The following is an 18,585-nucleotide window of genomic DNA, read 5'->3' as shown; positions in this document are numbered from 1 at the left end:
AAAGTAATTAAAATCATGAGTCACATGGCACACACCTATTATCTGAGCACCCCAGGAGGCTGAGACAGGAAGATCATGAGTTCAAGGTCAGCCTCATCAATTTAATATAAAGGTCCTAACCAACTCAATGAAAGATTGTCTCTAAAAAAATATTTAAGAAATCGCTGGAGATGTGGCTCAGTGGTTAAGCATCCCTGGGTTCAATCCTTAGTACTGCCCCCCTACCAAAATCATAAGTCACATAAACATAAAAAAAAAAGAATGACAATTAGTATGGCCCATAGGCTCATGGAAGGTCCTTCTAAGGATTAAGTATTTAAGAGATGGAGAGTTAGCAGGACTTAGCAAGATAAAGGTCCAGGTAGTGTGAACAAAATAAGGAATAACAAGGTGTATTATCTTAGACCTCAAAACTTCTTAGGGTTATTAAATATTAATTTTTTATTGACCTGTGCAGTTTTATTTTTTATTTGTTCTTTTTTAGATATACATGATAGTACAGTATATTTTGACATATTATACAACCGTGGAGTATAAATTATTCTAATTAGGATCCCATACTTGTGGTTGTACATGTCATGTACTTGTCACGTATTCATATATGAACATGGGGAACCTATGCCTGATTCATTCTCCTGTTTCTCCTATTCCCATCCTCCTTCTCTTCCCTTCCTCCCCCTTTGTCTAATCCAATGAACTTCTATTCCCCCACCCCCACCCCTTATTGTGTGTCAGCATCCACATATCAGAGAGAAAATTCGGTCTTTGGTTTTTTGGGATTGGCTTATTTCACCTAGCACAAAAGTCTCCAGATCCATCCATTTACTGGCAAAAGTCATAAAGTCATTCTTCTTTATGGCTGAATAATATTCCATTGTGTATATATACACCACATTTTCTTTATCCACTCATATGTGGAAGGGCACCTAGGCTCGTTCCTTAGTTCAGCTATTGTGAATTGAGCTGCTACAAACATTGATGTGGCCGCTATAGTATGCTGATTTTAAGTCCTCATATACTGAGGAGCGGAATAACTGGGTCAAATGATGCTTCCTTTCCAGGTTTTCAGAGGAATCTCCATATTGTTTTCTAAAGTGGTTGCACCAATTTGCAGTCCAACCAGCAATATACGAGTATACCTTTTCCCCAACATCCTTGCCAACATTTATTGTTACCTGTGTTCTTCATAATTGCCATTCTATTGGAGTGAGATGGAATTTCAGTGTAGTTTTAATTTTCATTTCTTTAATTGCCAGAGATTTTTGAACATTTTCTTATATCTTTGTTGACTATCCGTATTTCTTCTTTTATGAAGTGTCTGTTTCATTTCTTTGCCCATATATTGGCTGGGTTATTTGTTTTTTTGGTATTCTTTTTTTAATTACTATTTTTTAAAATTTATATATGATAGCAGAATGCATTATAATTCATATTACACATATAGAGTACAAGTGTTCATATCTCTGGTTGCATACAAAGCATATTCATACTAATTCGTGTCTTCATACATGTACTTTGGATAATGAGGTCCATCTCATTCCACCATCATTTCTAACCCCATGCCCTCTCACTTACCCTCCAACCCCTCTGCCCTAACTAGAGTTCATTTATTCCTCCCTTGTTCCCCCTCCCTACTCCACTATAAATCAGCCTCTTTATATCACAGGTAACATTTGGCATTTGTATTTTGGGGATTGGCTAACTTCCCTTGGCATTATCTTCTCCAAACCCATCTATTTACCTGCAAATGCCATGATTTTATTCTCTTTTATTGCTAAGTAAAATTCCATTGTGTAAATATGCCACATTTTTTTTATCCATTCATCCACTGAAGGGCATCTAGGTTGGCTCCAGAGTTTAGCTATTGTGAATTGTGCTGCTATGAACACTGATGTGGCTGTATCCCTGTAGTATGCAGTTTTTAAGTCCTTTGGCATAGTCCAAGAAAGGGATAGCTGGGTCAAATGGTGGTTCCACTCCCAGTTTTCCAAGGAATCTCCATACTGCTTTCCATATTGGCTGCACCAATTTGTAGTCCCACCAACCAGTGTATGAGTGTACCTTTTTCCCCCACATCCTCACCAACACTTATTGCTGTCTGTCTTCATAATAGCTCCCATTCTGACTGGAGTGAGATGATATCTTAGAGTAGTTTTGATTTGCATTTCTCTGATCACTAGAGAAGATGAGCATTTTTTCATATATTTGTTGATTGATTGTATATCCTCTTCTGAGAAGTGTCTGTTCAGGTCCTTGGCCCATTTATTGATTGGGTTATTCGGTTTTTTGATGCTTAGCTTTTTGAGTTCTTTATATAACCTAGAGATTAGTGTTCTATCTGATGTGTGAGGGATAAACAATTTGCTCCAAGGATGTAGGCTCTCTGTTCACCTCACAGATTGTTTATTTTGCTGAGAAGAAACTATGATAAATCTCAATACAATGTTGGGAGTGGTGACCCAACCATCTCAAAATAAAATATAAAAACTTGCCTAGCATATGCCAAGCCCTGAGTTTAATCCCCAATACCATATAGATACATATAAAAAGCCTCAACAGAAGAGTTAGAATACAAGACTAAATTCAAGGAAAATGAGAAAAATGAAAAACAGGAAAGAAAATACAAGAGAATTAAGAGAACTGATGATCCAGGAGGTCCAGTATCTCAGTAATAAAACAATTCTAGAGAAGAAAACAGTAAAGGGGAAATCAACAAAAAAGATAATATCTTAAAACTGAAGACTGTGAGTTTCCTATCTAAAGGACCCATCCAAATACCTACCCACAAGGTATAAAGTCAGACCCATATCAGTTCTTATCACTTTGAAATGTGAGAACAACAAGGACAAGTAGAACTTGCTATAACATCCAGAGGGGAAAAACTAACTTACATAATTAAGAAACAATTTGAACAGCACTGATTTCCTAAGTAACAACACTTAAAGCTAGAAGAAAACCAAGCTATGTCTTCACAATTTTTATAGGAATTTGATTTCTAATTTAGAATTTGACTAAACTATTTATAAATATTTTCTATTCTCATATTTAAGTGTGAGAATATTCTTAATATATTTTCTTATTGGCCATCTTTCAGAAGCTCATGATGGATACAGAAATTCAGCAGAAGCTACCTTACTCAAATGATCATGGTCAACACGGCCAGTAAAAAGAGCTATCAATATGAAGCCATGTGATGATGTACCAAGGACACACCATTTCAGTGGTATTCTTGCCAAAAATTAAAAAAAAAAAAATTCAATCATAAGAAGACACAGAGAAATATCCAACAAAATAACTGGCCAGTAGTCATGAAGTACCAAGATCAAGAAAGACTAGAAGGCTATCTTTTCCTCTGGAGATGGCCCATGTTCTCCCTTGAGTGTGAATTCCTTGCTTTACCCCAAAACCATCTATCTTTTGAGACTGCCCCCATTGTCCCTTGAATATGTGTCTACTTTCCTAAATAAACCTCTGTCTCTGTTTCTGGAATAAAAGAAAGACAAGAAAAGACTGAAAAATTGTTATAAGAAGCTAAGGAGAAACAACAATTAAATGCAATATGGGATCCCAGAAAAGATTCTACAATCACAAGAACATTAGTAGAAAACAAATGTAATTTCTAACAAGCTCTTTAGTTAATTGTTATTCAACCAGTACTAATTTCTTGGTTTTGATAATTTTACTATGGCTATGTAAAAAATATTAGGCAAAGTTGGATAAGATAATGTATACATAAACCATTACTTATGCAACTTTTTCTTAAGTCTACAATTGGTTCAAATAAAAAGTTAGGGCTAGATATATGATTCAGCAGTAATGTACTTGCTAGCAAGCACGAGGTCCGAGGTTCAATTCAAAGCACAAATAAATAAATAAATACAAAATTAAAAGCTAAAAAAGAAAGAAATTCAAAGAGGGACCAAGGAAAAAGGTGGGAAAGCACACAAGAAAGAGCAGTTAACAGTAGTTGTTGCAAACAGATAAATTGTTAGAAGTTTCAAGGATAAGAAAAGAGGAAAAGAAATAAGCCATAATCATAACAACCCTGTACACATCCTGGGACTCTAAGTACTCTTTAAGTACTCTTCAAGGATAGAGTAGCTGTCAAGGAGATTAAAGGAATAAATATTTAATTTTACTTTTTTAAGTCTATTTTTCCTTATTTTACTCCAGAACTTTTAACCTTTAATCTATGCTAGCCCATTTCTGATAAATATTAAATTGTCATAGATCCTATCTATCAACTCTTCCCACCCTTATTTCAGAGAATATATTCTTCTAGTTGAAAAATCATGATTTTAATTTTCCTGAATTTAACAAATTGAATTATAATCCCTGTGTCATAAAATTCAGTGGCTTTTACTATATCCACAGAATTATGCAACGATCACTATCTAATTTTGGAACATTTTTATCATTCCAAAAAGAAACTCTGCCACTCTCTTCTTCCCCAAGCCCCTGACAACCAGTAACCTACTTTCTTTTTCTGTAGATTTGCTTACTCTTCAAATTTCTTATTTATGGAATCATACTGACATGTAGACTATTGTGTCTTGTTTATTTCACTTAGCATGTTTATAAGATCCAGTCATGTAGCATATATCACAGTTCTTCATTCTGTTTGTTTTTACAATTTTTAATATTTTATAAGTTTTACAATATTTTTTAACAGAATAATAGATCTGGATTCCAAATTCTAACTTTCCAAAATATAAAGCATTACACTTCTATATTTTTTGTCCTTTTTAGATACATAACAGAGTATAATTTGACTTATTTATACAAACATGGAGTACCTCTTATTCTAATTAGGATCTCAGTCTTGTGGTGGTACATGACATAGAGATTCACTATGGTATATTCATATATGTACATAGAAAAGTTATTTCAGAGGGGCTGGGGCTGGGGCTGAGGCTCAGCAGTAGAGCACTTGCCTGGCATGTGTGAGGCACTGGGTTCAATTCTCAGCACCACATGTAAATAAATAAAATAAAAGTCTATCAACAACTAAAAAATATTAAAAAAGAAAAAGAAAAGTTATGTCAGAATCATTCCACTGTCTTTCCTATTCCTCCCCACCTTCCTTTCATTCCCCTTTGTCTATTCATTCTGTTTTATGGTGGAACCGTAGTATTACATTGTATAAACACACCACCTTTTGTTCACCCATTTTGATAGACACATGTATTGTTCCAACTTTTTGGCTACCATGAATAATGCTTCTGTGAGATTTGCATAAGAGTATTTGTGTGGATAAGGTTTTTAATTCTCTTGGGTACAGACCTTGTAGTGGAATCACTGGATCATATGGTTACTTTATGTTTAACTAGTTAAGGAACTATTTAACTGTTTTCCAAAGCAATGGCATGGTTTTCTATCCCCATCAGTAACATACAAAGGTTCTAATTTCGTTACCACCCAACCATTTACTATTTTTGGTCTTTTTGGTTCAAGTTATTTAATGGGTATAAAGAGTATCTAACTGCGGTTTTCATTACATTTTACTTATAACTAATGATGTTGAATAGTTTTTCATGTGTTTATTGGCAATTTATATATTTTATCTGAAAACATTTCTAAGATTCTTTGCTCATTTTTAAAAAAATATTTATTTTTTTAGTTGTAGTTGGACACAATACCTTTTTTTATTTATTAATTTTTATGTGGTGCCGAGGATTGAACCCAGGGCTTCACACGTGTGAGGTAAGCACTCTACTGCTAAGCCACAACCCCAGACCCTATGCATTGTTTTTATATGGAAATACAACTGATTTTTGTATGTTGATCTTATATCCTGCAACCTTACTGAACTCATTTATGAGCCCTAGTAGGTTATAGTTTTTTTGTTTGTTGTTTCTTTTTAAACAGGGTCTTACTATGTTGCCCAGGCTAGCCTAGATCTCAGGATTCTCCCATTTCAGCCTCCCAGGCATGAGAACATGTACCTTTACAACTGGCCTCATATTTTGTTTTGTTGTGTAGTTCTTGGATTTTTAACATCCAAATCATGTCATCTACAAATATCTTCACTACCTATTTTCCAATCTAGATATCTCTTTTCTTTCTTGCATAAATTGCCCTGACTGACATAGAAATGTCAAGAGTGGAAACCACTGTCTTGTTCCTGATCTTAAGGGGAAACATTCAAGTGAGAGCATGAGCCAAAGATATGACAGGCAGTTAGGGCAGGGACCTCAATAAGTGGCAGATTCCATGTTTCTTGCAGCTTCTGGTCATTAACTTCATTGGAGTATGTGCCAGAATCCTCAGTCACACCCTGAGCTACACCCTGAGCCAATCCCTGAGAAGTGGCTATGATCAACATCCTGTTTGGATTAGGAACCCCTGAACACCAAGTGTCTCATCCTGATTGGATCTAGAAACTCCCCTCCCTAACGTCATTAGCTAATACTCCAAGCAAAACCATATAAATCTCTAGACAGTAGCAACTCAGCAGTAACCCTCTTTTGGAACTCCTCCCCAGTGGGAGCTTTGCTTCCTTTCTGGTTTCTTAAATAAATTTTATTACTTTACTCTCATACTCCCTTCAGTTTCAGGAGACAAAGAACATACAGATCTCTGTGTCTCTCAAGTCTTTCTCCACTGAGATGATATTAGCTGTGAATTTTTCCTAGACACTCTTTATCACATTAAGAATTCCCTTATATAACATAATCATTCTTACATGAAAAAATATCTCTCTGGTTGTAATGTGGAAAACAGGTTAAAGACAACATAGGCAATATATAGAAAGTTTACAAGGGGTGTACCCCTGAGTATTCAATGGTACATTTATGAGTTTATCCTGAAAAAGTCATCAGATAAGAATAAAAAGTCTGGGAGACATTGATTGAAAATTTACAAGAGGAGTGATATTAGGAAAGATTCACTTTCTCCTTCAAAATATTTTATTTTGAATGATTTGTTTTATAATAGGCATGTAATGCTTAAAATCTCAAAAACCAATACAGCAATTTCATTTCTGAAAAAAGAAGGTTTCCTTCTACTCCTATTTTGTTGCATGTTTTTATAATGAAGGATGTCGAGCTTTGTTACATGTTTTTTCTCCATCTGCTAAAATAATCACAATTTTATTCTTTTTAATGATGCATTATTTTGACTGATTTTCATAGTTTGACCCAACCTAGAATTTCTGGGGTATGTCCCACTTGGTCATGGTATATAATCTTTCAGATAAATTGCTGGATTTAATATGCTAGTAGTTTGTTGAGGATTTGCACACCTATATTTATAATGGATTTTGGTCCAGAGTTTTCATTCTTTCAAAATCTTAGAATATATTTGAAAAATATTTCTTCTTCTTTTGAAGTGTTTGTGAAGTATTGGTGTTAAACCCAAAAATATTTAGTGAATTCATAGTGAAGTCATTTGGTCTTGAGCTTTTCTTCACAGAATTTTTATAATATTATTATTGCAAATTTAATCTCTTATTATAGGTCCATTCAGATTTTTCATTTCTTTTTCAGTTTTTTATTTTTAAGTTGGTTTAGTAATTTGTGTTTTTCTAGAAATCTGTCCTTTTCATCTAGGTTATCTAATTGTTGATATACAGTTGTTCACAGTATCTCCTTATAACCCCTTGTATATCTGTAAAGTTAGTAGTAATATCTTTTCTTTTATTCCTGATTTTAGTACCTGAAGTCCCTCTCTTTTTGCTTGGTTGGTCTAGCAAGAAATTTGTCAATTTTTTAATCTTTGCTAAGAACCAACATTTAATTTCACTGATTTAATGCTCAACTGCTTTCCTATCCTTTATTTCTTTAATTTCACTCCAATTTATATTATTTATTTTTTTAACTTTCTCTGGGTTTATTTGCTTATACTTCTAATTTCTTCAGATAAAATATTAAATTATTGACTTGAGATATAAACTACTTTTAAACAGGCATATATGGTTATAATTTTTTTCCTTAAGTACAGTTCTAGCTAAATTCTGTAAGTTTTGGTATATTATGGTTTTATTTTCATTTAATTCAAAGTATTTTCTAATTTTCCTCATGATCTTTTCTTTGACCCATTGATTACACAGGAATATATTGCTTAAAAATTACTGTGCATTCTATCCTTACTGGCCAGAGTTTATTTTTATTTTTCATATTTTCTATTATAAAAATGATTTTTTTTTCAGTTTCCCAAAATTAATACTATAACATAATACCAAATAAGCTTTTTCAGACCATCTCTCTTTATGTATAATCACTGTTGTATCCCTTTATTCCTCCTTAAGCCAACCTTTATCACAGCTCTTACTGGGGCCCTATTAGATGACACAGTCCACTTATTCAGCTATCAATATTGAATAAGTCATGCCTAGGCACTAAAGATATAAAAATAAATAAATAAAAGTGGGTCCTTACCCTCAGAAATTCAGCTTGTGTGAACATGCTTATCAATAGGCAACTATAATACAATGAGATACAAGGAGAAACTCAACCTTGTGGGAGAGAAAAGACTGAATGGTTTCTCAGAGATGGCACCTGCCCTGTGTTAAAAGGATGAGTTAATCAAAATATCTACTCCCATCATGAAAATCAGAGGGAAAAAAATCATGCAATTGAAGTTGTCCATTGTACAGTTGAATATATCATATACCTAGAATTAAAAAAAAAAAAAAAAGTGGCTTGAGTTACAGATTCACAAGTCCTAATCTCTTACCTCTTGGATTTCATCTGGAACAGTTGAATCCATCAGTCTGAAGAGCAAATTTCGAAGTGGACCTGCTTGCCTCCCAAGAATGCTGGTAGCTACCCCTCCCGCAAGTGCAAGAGCAAGGTGATTAGAAAGCAGCTTCAGGCACAGCTTGAGGAAATTGTGGTGTTCCCTGAAACCAAATAAACTGCTATAAATGTTTGGAACCTAAAAATGCATGTGATATCCAATTCAGGTAACATTTCTTCTCTTCCAAAATTTTATCAACTTGCTGAGCATAGTGGCTCATGCCTGTAATCACAGCCACTTGGGAGGCTGAGATAGGATGATCACAAGTTCAAAACCAGCCTCAGCAGCTTAGCAAGGCCCTAAGCAAATAAGCAAGACCTGACTTTAAGTAAAATATTAAAAAGGGTTAGTGGTTACATACCCATGAGTTCAATCCCTAATACCCTTCCTCCTAAAAAAGTCATGACCAACAGAAACTTTTCTAAACTATTTTTAGTTGTACATGGATACAATACCTTTATTTTATTTTATTTATTTATTTTTTATGTGGTGCTGAGGATCCAACCTGGTGCCTCACACATGCAAGGCAAGCACTCTACCACTGAGCTACAACCCCAGCCCCGCAAGAGAAATTTTTAAAATACGTTTTGTGAAATTATGGATAACCTTTAAAACCTAGAAGTTATTAAGAATAAGTTTATCTCTTTCCTAGCTTATAAAGAAGTTTCATATAATTTATGGAAAAACAAGGAAGTCACATTTCAAAATATAACACACAAACATAAAATACATAGCTATTTATAACATACCTTGATGAAGGGAAAGGAAGAGGAGGAATCTCACTGTTTATTTTATCACAGTATCTCTCAAGAAATGAACGCAGGTGTGAGAAGGTACTCTCTTCAAGATCTACACAATAAGGTCGATGCCATGCAACAACTTGTCTATACAGAAGCATAAGAAAATCATGAATGAACTTCAAAAGGAAATTTCCATACAAGATTAAAAAAACAAAACATAGTAAGGCTGAGAGATTTCAATAAGATACACAGAAAACCTTCTGTGCATTCTAATCTTACTGGCCAGAGTTTATTTTTATTTTCTGTTTTGTAATATGAAATTGGCTTTTTTAAGTTCCCCAAAATTAATACTAAAAAACCCTTCATTTTAACAACTGAGAAAAAACAAGAATTTACTGTCTTTAAAAAGAAAATACAACTATGTGTTCTGAACATTTGGATACACATTCATCTGAAAGTAGAGGGCTGAGTCACATGATCTATTAAATTCTGGTTCTAGCATCTATAAAATATATATTTCACTTAAGAAAAAGTAGCCTGATTTTATAAAGTGATATACTAAGATCTATTAAAAGAAAAACTCCTGAAGCCTCTTGTGAAGATTTGCAAGATTGTGGGAAACAACTACATAAATATAAAATGGGAAGCTGCAGATTTAATATTAATAGCAAGTTATTTATATTTAACTTTTTTGGCTTTTGTTTTGAAACTGTAGATTTAATATTAATAGCAAGTTATTTATATTTAACTTTTTTGGCTTTTGTTTTGAAACTGTAAATTTAATATTAATAGCAAGTTATTTATATTTAACTTTTTTAGTCATAAATATTTTAATTGATTAGAATATCATAATAAATGCCCTCTAAATCAAAGGTCTAGAATACAAATATAATATATTCTAAGTTGTAAATCATTTCATATGCAGCCACAAGTATCTGATACAACATAAATGTCCCTTAAAACTCAATCTTCTACTAATGACTAAAAGTCACCAATCAATTTAAAAGATATGGTTATCACTTAGGAAAAAGCTAAATTTCTGCAAAAAATACCTTCCTTAACTTAAAAGTATTGCCACTGTTTGGATGAGGGTGGATGGATTCCCGCCCCCCCCAAAAAAAAACAATCAGATAAAGGCTCTAAAGATAAACAACTATTTTAAACCCAGAGCCTAGTTCTGATCTTATTATTTAACTTCCTCTTGATATGACAACATTGAATTTTTAAAAATCATTATCTAGGGATAGAGATGAAATTCAAAATGCTTAGAAGACAATTAAATTAGCTGGGTGCAGTGGTGATACCTTTAAGCCTGATGACAGGGAACCCCACAAGTTTGAGGCCAACTTTGGCAACTTAATAAGACCTGTCTCAAAATAAAAAAGCAAAAAGGGCTGGATGTTGCTCAGTAATAGAGGACTCCTGGATTCAATCCCAAGTAGGGGGCAGGAGGACAAAAAGAAGAAAACAATTCAATTAAGAAACTATCTTGGTCTGCTACCTTTCCTATCCTCAACATGACAGTCACTAGTATGGCAATACGTAAATCAATGGATGTGTAATTGATGTGATTCTGCAATCTGTATATGGGCTAAAAATGGGAGTTCATAACCCACTTGAAGCAAAGTGTGAAAGATGATATATCAAGAACTATGTAATGTTTTGAACAACCAACAATAAAAAAAAAATAATTATGTAGATATTAAAAAATAAATAAATAAAAATGACTCTTAAAAAAAAAAAAAAAAGAAACTATCTTGGGGCTGGGGATGTGGCTCAAGCGGTAGCACGCTCGCCTGGCATGTGTGCGGCCCGGTTCGATCCTCAGCACCACATACAAACAAAGATGTTGAGTCTGCCGAGAAGTAAAAAATAAATATTAAAAATTCTCTCTCTCTCTCCAAAAAAAAAANAAAAAAAAAAAAAAGTAAGAAGCAGATAAAGCTCAAGGGAGGGCTGTAATTTGCTTGTGACTATACATCAATTAAGCTTGCCTAGTAGGCTTGAGGCACTAGGTTCAATCCTCAGCACCCTATAAAAATAAATAAATAAAGTAAAAGTATTATATCTATCTACAACTAAAAATTTTTAAAAAAAAGAAAAATAAGTGAGCATCTTCTGGCTTCAATCCATGGATTCTTATTACAAAATTCATAGTGAGAAATACGTAAAAGAATTTTTTAAGGCAGCAACTGATTAATGTAATTAAATACAAGGTGATGAATAGTTGGAGTTTTAAGACATAAGGCATTTCAGTCTCTCAAAAAATAATTAAATCATATGGTAATTTCAGCTTTGCTGCTTATCTGCCTGGTGAATTAATCAGAAAAAATTTTTATACCACTGGTTAGTACATAACGGGCTCCTACAAGTGAAAGAATAAGTGGATGGCTCACTTTTTCACTGTTATTGGGTAGACAAATGGTTGCAAATATTGTCAGTCTATCATCATACTTGGCTTCTCTTTATCATCACAATCAATCAGAGGAAGAGCCGATACACACATGTAAAAAGTTCAAAAACTTTAAAGGAATGATAAAATTGACTACCCTAGGCCTGAGCAACCTATTCCTCAGACAAATAAAACCATACCAGATTATTTTAATAAAGAAGTGTTCTGTTTACCCTCTGTTTTGATCATCCTCTTGCCTTTTAGTCTGTATCACTGGTTTCACCAAGATCTAATCTTGCTTTCCCTGACTATCCATGATTTGGAGGGAAAGGGTTATGGAGTACTGAAGACTAAACTATATATAAAAAAATCAACTAATACAAAAAACAAGGAACTGAAGAAAAATTTATCAGAGTCACAAAGGCTAGATCAGAAAACCTAGTTCCTCATTGGACATGGTGGCCTATCATCTCAGCATCAAGAGGCTGAGGCAGGGACCAGTATGGTGGTGCATGCCTATAATCCTAGCAGCTCAGGAAGCTGAGGGAGGAGGATCATGAGTTCAAAGCCAGCATCAGTAACTCACTGATACCCATCTCCAAAGAAAATATTAAAAAGGGCTGGGGGCGCTGGGGGCTCAGCGGTAGAGCACTTGCCTTGCACGTGTGAGGTTCTGGGTTTGATCCTTAGCACCACATAAAAATAAACAAACAAAATAAAAGTATTGTGTCCATCTACAAATACACACACACACACACACACACACACACATATAAAATGGCTGGGGATGTGGCTCTGGGTTCAATACCTGGTACCAAAAAAAAAAAAAGCTGAGGCAAGAGGATCACAAGTTTGAGGCTAGCCTCACTTTCAAGATCATGTCACAAAATTAAAAATAAAAAGGAGTGGGGGTGTAGCTTGGTCATAAAGCACTCCTGGGTTCAATTCCCAGTACAAAAAAAAACCCGAGAGAGAGAAAGAGAAAGAAAACCTAGTTCCTTCTTAGATTCTCTACTTCAAAAAGGAAAAATATTTCATTTTCGTAAGTTATCTAAAAACTTATCTTTTAAATTTGAAATTTAAATACAATTGTTACATTTTAGTTACCTAGTCCTCTGAAATACTCTTTTATGTTCATTCCACAGTCCTACCTGCCCAGTTGATGTCAAAGAAAGTGAAGATTGGCTCCCAGCACAAACTTTACGAATAAACATTCCTTGTAAAGCTTCAATAACTTTTGGTTTATACACTCTGTTGGTATCACCATGGCCAAGTTTGCCTATAAAAACAATTACATTCAAGTTAAAGAATTCAATGTTTAAAGAGCTTCCATTCTTTTTCTAAGTACTAAGGTTGATAAAGCGCTCTAATCTTTCCATTGCTAACCTGACAGATGTGGGAAGCTATGTTTTCTAATAGCAGAAGATGTTAACAAGTGAGCATTTTTTGCAGAGCATGGTGGCATACACCTATAATCCCAGAGACTCAGGAGGCAAAGGCAAGAGGATTGCAAGTTCTAGGTCAATCTCAACAACTTAGGGAGACCCTGTCTCAAAATAAAAAGGAGTCGGGGTTTAGCTCAGTGGTAAAGCACCCCTGGGTTCAGTACACAGTACTTCTCTCACACAAAAAAGGAGCATTTATTTTGTTGAGAGAAAGTTAACAACAAACAACTAATAACCTTTTGTTTTGAATGTCAAACAATTAAAATCACTTTATAGAAACAGAAAAGTTATTTTTCTTTATTTCTCTGGCATAATATACAGGTTCTAGACAAAAAAAAATGCATATTCATGTAATTTAAAACTTAAAAAAGTGGGGTGAAGGTGGGAGTTCATAACCCACTTGAATCAAAGTGTGGAATATGATATGTCAAGAAATTTGTAATGTTTTGAACAACCCACAATAAAAAATAAAAAAAAATTAAAAAAAAAATAAAACTTAAAAAAGATTCAATAACTCATGAAATAGAAAAATGGGCAAACCACTATAAAAGAAAAATAAATGCCCAAAATAAAAATGCAATCTCACTAGATATCAAAGAAATACAATTAAATGATACCATTTCATTACAGAAATTAACTTTTAAACTATCTTAATTTTTATACATACTCTTATTAAGAGATATGGGCAAGTGAGCAATCACACTTCTGGTAGTTATAAACAAAGATTTGGTCATTTGATGCAATGTTGTATTTAATACTGAAAAATTTGAAAGCCATCTACATATTCAGTAACGAGAAACTGGTTTTATAAATCATAATACAGACACATGAAAGAATACTTTGAGTCTTTTTTAAAAATGATATAAAGTTAAATTGCTGTAGAAAATATATTCATAAAATACTGTTATATAAAAACCACCAGATTATAATCTATCTATGGAATACACACAGGTCCACTTTGGTGTATGAAAAACATCTATGCAGGGAATATATGTAAATATGTTTATAAACATGTTTATATACATATATATTTTTTAAATCTGTCTACCAAACCATTAATAATGTTAAAAGTACCGTTAGTAGAAGCACAGTTTATTTTAATTTTTATTTATACTCATCTGCATTGTGGGTTTTTCTACACTAGGCATGTATAACTGGGGAAAAAAAAAGAAATAAAAGGCCAAAGCTATCCATAAATAATTTTTTACATACCATTGTCTCCTCCTCCAAAAGACCATACAGTTCTTCCATCTTTAGATAAAGCAATAGTATGTGAACTGCCACAAGAAACCTCTCCTACATTGCTAATGTCTTTTACTAATGTTGGAATGTTACGGCTATTACTGTCACCATGACCTTGGGTAAAACACAAACAACAAAGAAATAATATTAACTCTTTTTGTCTAAGCCATCACTTCAAAAGTAGAATAAAAATTACAAGCTATTTTTAAGTGCAAATAAATATAAAAAACAGAATCACTTCTAACATCATCTCAACCAGTCTTCCAGGTTACTCCCAAACTGGCGCATACAAGCACTTCAATGAACCATTAGAACATTTATCTATACTCCTATCTTAGTACTAACATTATTCTGTCTTGTACCATGCTCATGTCAACTTATTTTCACAACGTAGTAGATTATAAATTTCATCATCATGATGGTATGTTTCTTATCCCTAAAATCCCACGATGCCAGGTCTTAATAGGTAAGTTCTTCCTAGATTTAATTACATTTTAAATATAAGTACAATAATCTAGGTATTATCTATAAAATTATCTTCCTCTGAGTGTAATGACTAACAAAATTAATAGCCTATTAAGTCTATTCTCCTGGTTGGTGATGTGGCTCAGTGGTAATGCACCTTGCCTGGCATACAAAAAGCCCTTGGTTTGATCCCCAATGGTGCCAAAAAAAAAACCAAAACTACTCTCTCTTACTGTTTCCCAATAATCATAATCATTTCTGGTTTTCTGTGATAATATAACTTCAATTTTTAAAAAATATCTTACCTAATCTTCCAAAGTCTCCTTCACCCCATGTATATAATTCTCCATCCTCTGTGACAGCCGCGCTATGTCTGTATCCAGCTGACACACAAACAACTACCTACAATGCACACAGTGAATTTGATTAGCACACAGACGCTAAAACTATCTGTTTTTAATCCATATACAGACAATTTAGAGATATTAATATTTACAACTCAACCAGGAATTGCCACGTACAGATGTGAAGGCTGTACTCAGGATAAGGGTGACTAGCTAAGCTGTCAAGTCACAAAAAGTCACTGCAAAGGCTAGCAGGAGCCCTGAAGATGAGTCTAATCACCTGAAGGAATACAATCTCACCAATCAAGTCTTTATTCAAAGTTGGAAAGAGGGTAACACCTATGAAACAATGGATGACAATTTTTCAAATATAAAACCTCTAGTCCTGGTTTATCAAGAAAAAGTCATTACATGATAAGGATAACTTTCACAAAGGCATTAACTATTACCAATAAGAAAGAGCAAAAGCAGTATATTAACTTATAATAATTAACTCCTGACATACCTTTCTTTTTAACACCAAGGACTGAACCCAGGAGAATTCAACCACTGAACCACATCTCCATTCCCTTTTTTTCTTTATTTTGAGACAGGGTCTCACTAAGTTTCTGAGGCTGGCCTTAAACTTGTGATCTTCCTGCCTCTGCCTTCCTAGCCGCGTGGATTATATGCATGTGCTTCCATACCTGGCTGCTCCACATCTTTTTAAACTCCAAAACTTAGAACTCACTTTATAAAATTCAAATTTGAGGTTCAATTAAAAACATTGAGCAATAATACTAAGCTAGGAAGTTTTGAAATTTTTATCTGCAAAATTTAATTTTAAATGTTGTGACAATTTTCCTTCATGATGCTCATACTATGCTGTTTTTAATTGGTAATGTTTCCATTATAAAAATGGGGCATTTGGGCTGGGGTTGTGGCTCAGTGGCAGGGCGCTTGCCTAGCATGTATGAGGCACTGGGTTCAATTCTCAACACCATGTATCAGTAAATAAAATAAAGGCCCACTGGCAACTAAAAAAATATTTTAAAAAATGCGGCAGTCAAAGGAATATAAACGGCTGGGGATATAGCTCAGTGGTAGGCCCTGGGTTTACTGCCTAGAATCACAAAAAACAAGAATAAAAAAAAATCCAGAAAATTCAAAGGAATAAAGTAAAGAAATGAAATCAAGGAAGAAAGTAAGTATCAGACCAGAAAAATACAATTTCAAATCATATTTATCTGAAGTTCTTTATTGCCTCATATTCAACATTTAACAAGTATCCTCTGAGGCTTTCAAAGTAGAATGTTTTGAGGCCCACTGCCTTTGGGTTGATCAGTAAGCTATAATACTGCAAGTTATTTATTCATTTCATAGTCTCTCATGAAGGAAAAGTGTGATATTTGTAAATCTGGTCTAAAATTAAAACTTACAAAGATCTTTTGATTTAAGAAAACTTTCATGGAAAGAATGTAATCATTTAAGTGAATATAAGTTCATCTGTTTTCTTTAAAGAGATATAAAAAGAGGGAATCTACACAGCTGTGGTTGTGGCTCAGTGGTGGAGCACTTGCTTAGCCTGGAGGAGGCACTGGGTTCAATCCTCAACACCACTTAAAAGTAAATAAATAAAATAAAGGTCCATTAACAACTATAACTAAAAAATATTTAAAAAAAAAAAAAAGGGATCTGTGTTCATTTTCTAATGGTGCCAATTATTTGTGTGAAATTCTAGGTAATTAAACCACTCTAAATGCTTCCTCATTTAAGCCTGCTAAAATGCCACCTCCTCCAAGATTATCCCTGTCCCCATTATCTAATATCACAACCAGTCCAAGTTAGTCTCTGTTACACTCCTCAGTTTTCTTCTTTAATATTATCTGAAAGTATTTTATATTATTTTATTTATCTCTACCCTGAAAATTAAAGTTCTATGAAAGCAGAGACCTTTTCTTCTCTTATTCACTGCTATATATCTAATGCCTATAACACTGCCTGCCACTTGGAAGGTAGTAAATATTTGTTTAATTAATGATTCTTAGTTTCCCAATCTGTCAAATAGGGGAAACTACCTCATAAGAATAAGAATTATTCTTATGAGAATACAAGAATTAAAACTGAGCCAGGCATAGTGGTACATGCTTATAGTCTCAGCTACTTTGGAGGCTAAAACAGGAAGACAGTTCAAGTCCAGAAGTTAAAGGCTATCTTGGACAAATAGCAAGTCCTCAACTCAAAACAATGAAATAAAATAAAATAAACATTTATAAAGAATTAAAATTGAGGCTGGAGATAAAGCTCAATGGTAGAATGCTTGCTTATCATGCATGATGCCCTGGGTTCAATTCCCAGTACCTCAAACTAATAATAATGATGATGATGATGTATGTAAAAGTACTGTGTAAACTATAAAGCAGACACACAAAATTTAAGCCAAGAGAGAGAGGGGCAGGCAACTTCATAAAGAATACATCAAACTCTGAAAAATATTATCAACAATAATACCACTATATCTAATTACTTTCAAATCCAGAAAGATATCACATACCTTTCCTTGCAGAGGTCCCTGAATAAGTTTGGGATATTTCTGTGTTGAACTATTTCCATGTCCCAGTTTTCCATAATCACCATCTCCCCAACTGAAGACTTCTCCTTCTGTTGTAAAAGCTAAAGTGTGACCATCAGATCCTTTAGAAGATGAGACCTTTTTAATGGACCTGTGAGGCTCAAATGTTAACTTTTTTAAAGTAGACTGATTATTAGAATCTCCAAGCCCGAGTCTCCCATAGCTGCCTTTACCACAAGCTCTGACAGAACCATCCGTAGAAATGACAAAAGTGCAATACTGTCCAGCTTCAATCTATAAATGAACAAACAGAATCACAAATATAAAATGCTTCTGTGATCATCAAGTAAAAAATTTAAGGTTGTTTTATCAAAGAGGCTCAAAGGAAGTATTTGAAGCTGAATATGACTCTTCAAAGAGATCAAGGTAGTAAATAGAAATTAAGAAAGCATTAATGGTATTTTCATACAGTCTACATCACTGAGCTCAAATTCATGTACAAATTTATAGATATAGATTTTTATGGGTTATCTATTAGATCATCATTGAATGAAACAACAAAGTAAAATGTTTTAGCCCCCCATAATTGGGGAAAGAAAATAAAATTTTCCTATAAGTTCCTTAGAATTCATTATGACAAGAACCACACAAAAAACCCATTTGTGGG

At 33.7% G+C, this 18,585-nt stretch overlaps 1 protein-coding gene across 1 annotated transcript in view; it reads right to left on the bottom strand.

The window, feature by feature from the left end:
* Positions 1-18,585, bottom strand: part of Herc1 (HECT and RLD domain containing E3 ubiquitin protein ligase family member 1) — a 182,300-nt gene that overhangs the window by 115,807 nt on the left and 47,908 nt on the right. The window contains exons 4-9 of the mRNA XM_048793217.1: positions 17,901-18,212; positions 15,329-15,425; positions 14,529-14,672; positions 12,979-13,150; positions 9,489-9,710; positions 8,677-8,842 (exon numbers count right to left, since the gene is read on the bottom strand). Coding sequence (XP_048649174.1) covers positions 8,677-8,842; positions 9,489-9,710; positions 12,979-13,150; positions 14,529-14,672; positions 15,329-15,425; positions 17,901-18,212 — 1,113 coding nt within the window. The remainder of the gene's footprint in view (positions 1-8,676; positions 8,843-9,488; positions 9,711-12,978; positions 13,151-14,528; positions 14,673-15,328; positions 15,426-17,900; positions 18,213-18,585) is intronic.

Source organism: Marmota marmota, unplaced genomic scaffold (assembly GCF_001458135.2).
Source record: "Marmota marmota marmota unplaced genomic scaffold, marMar, whole genome shotgun sequence".
NCBI lineage: Eukaryota > Metazoa > Chordata > Mammalia > Rodentia > Sciuridae > Marmota > Marmota marmota.
Note: the sequence above shows the minus strand (reverse complement) of the source record. Positions and strands in the feature narration are given on the sequence as shown.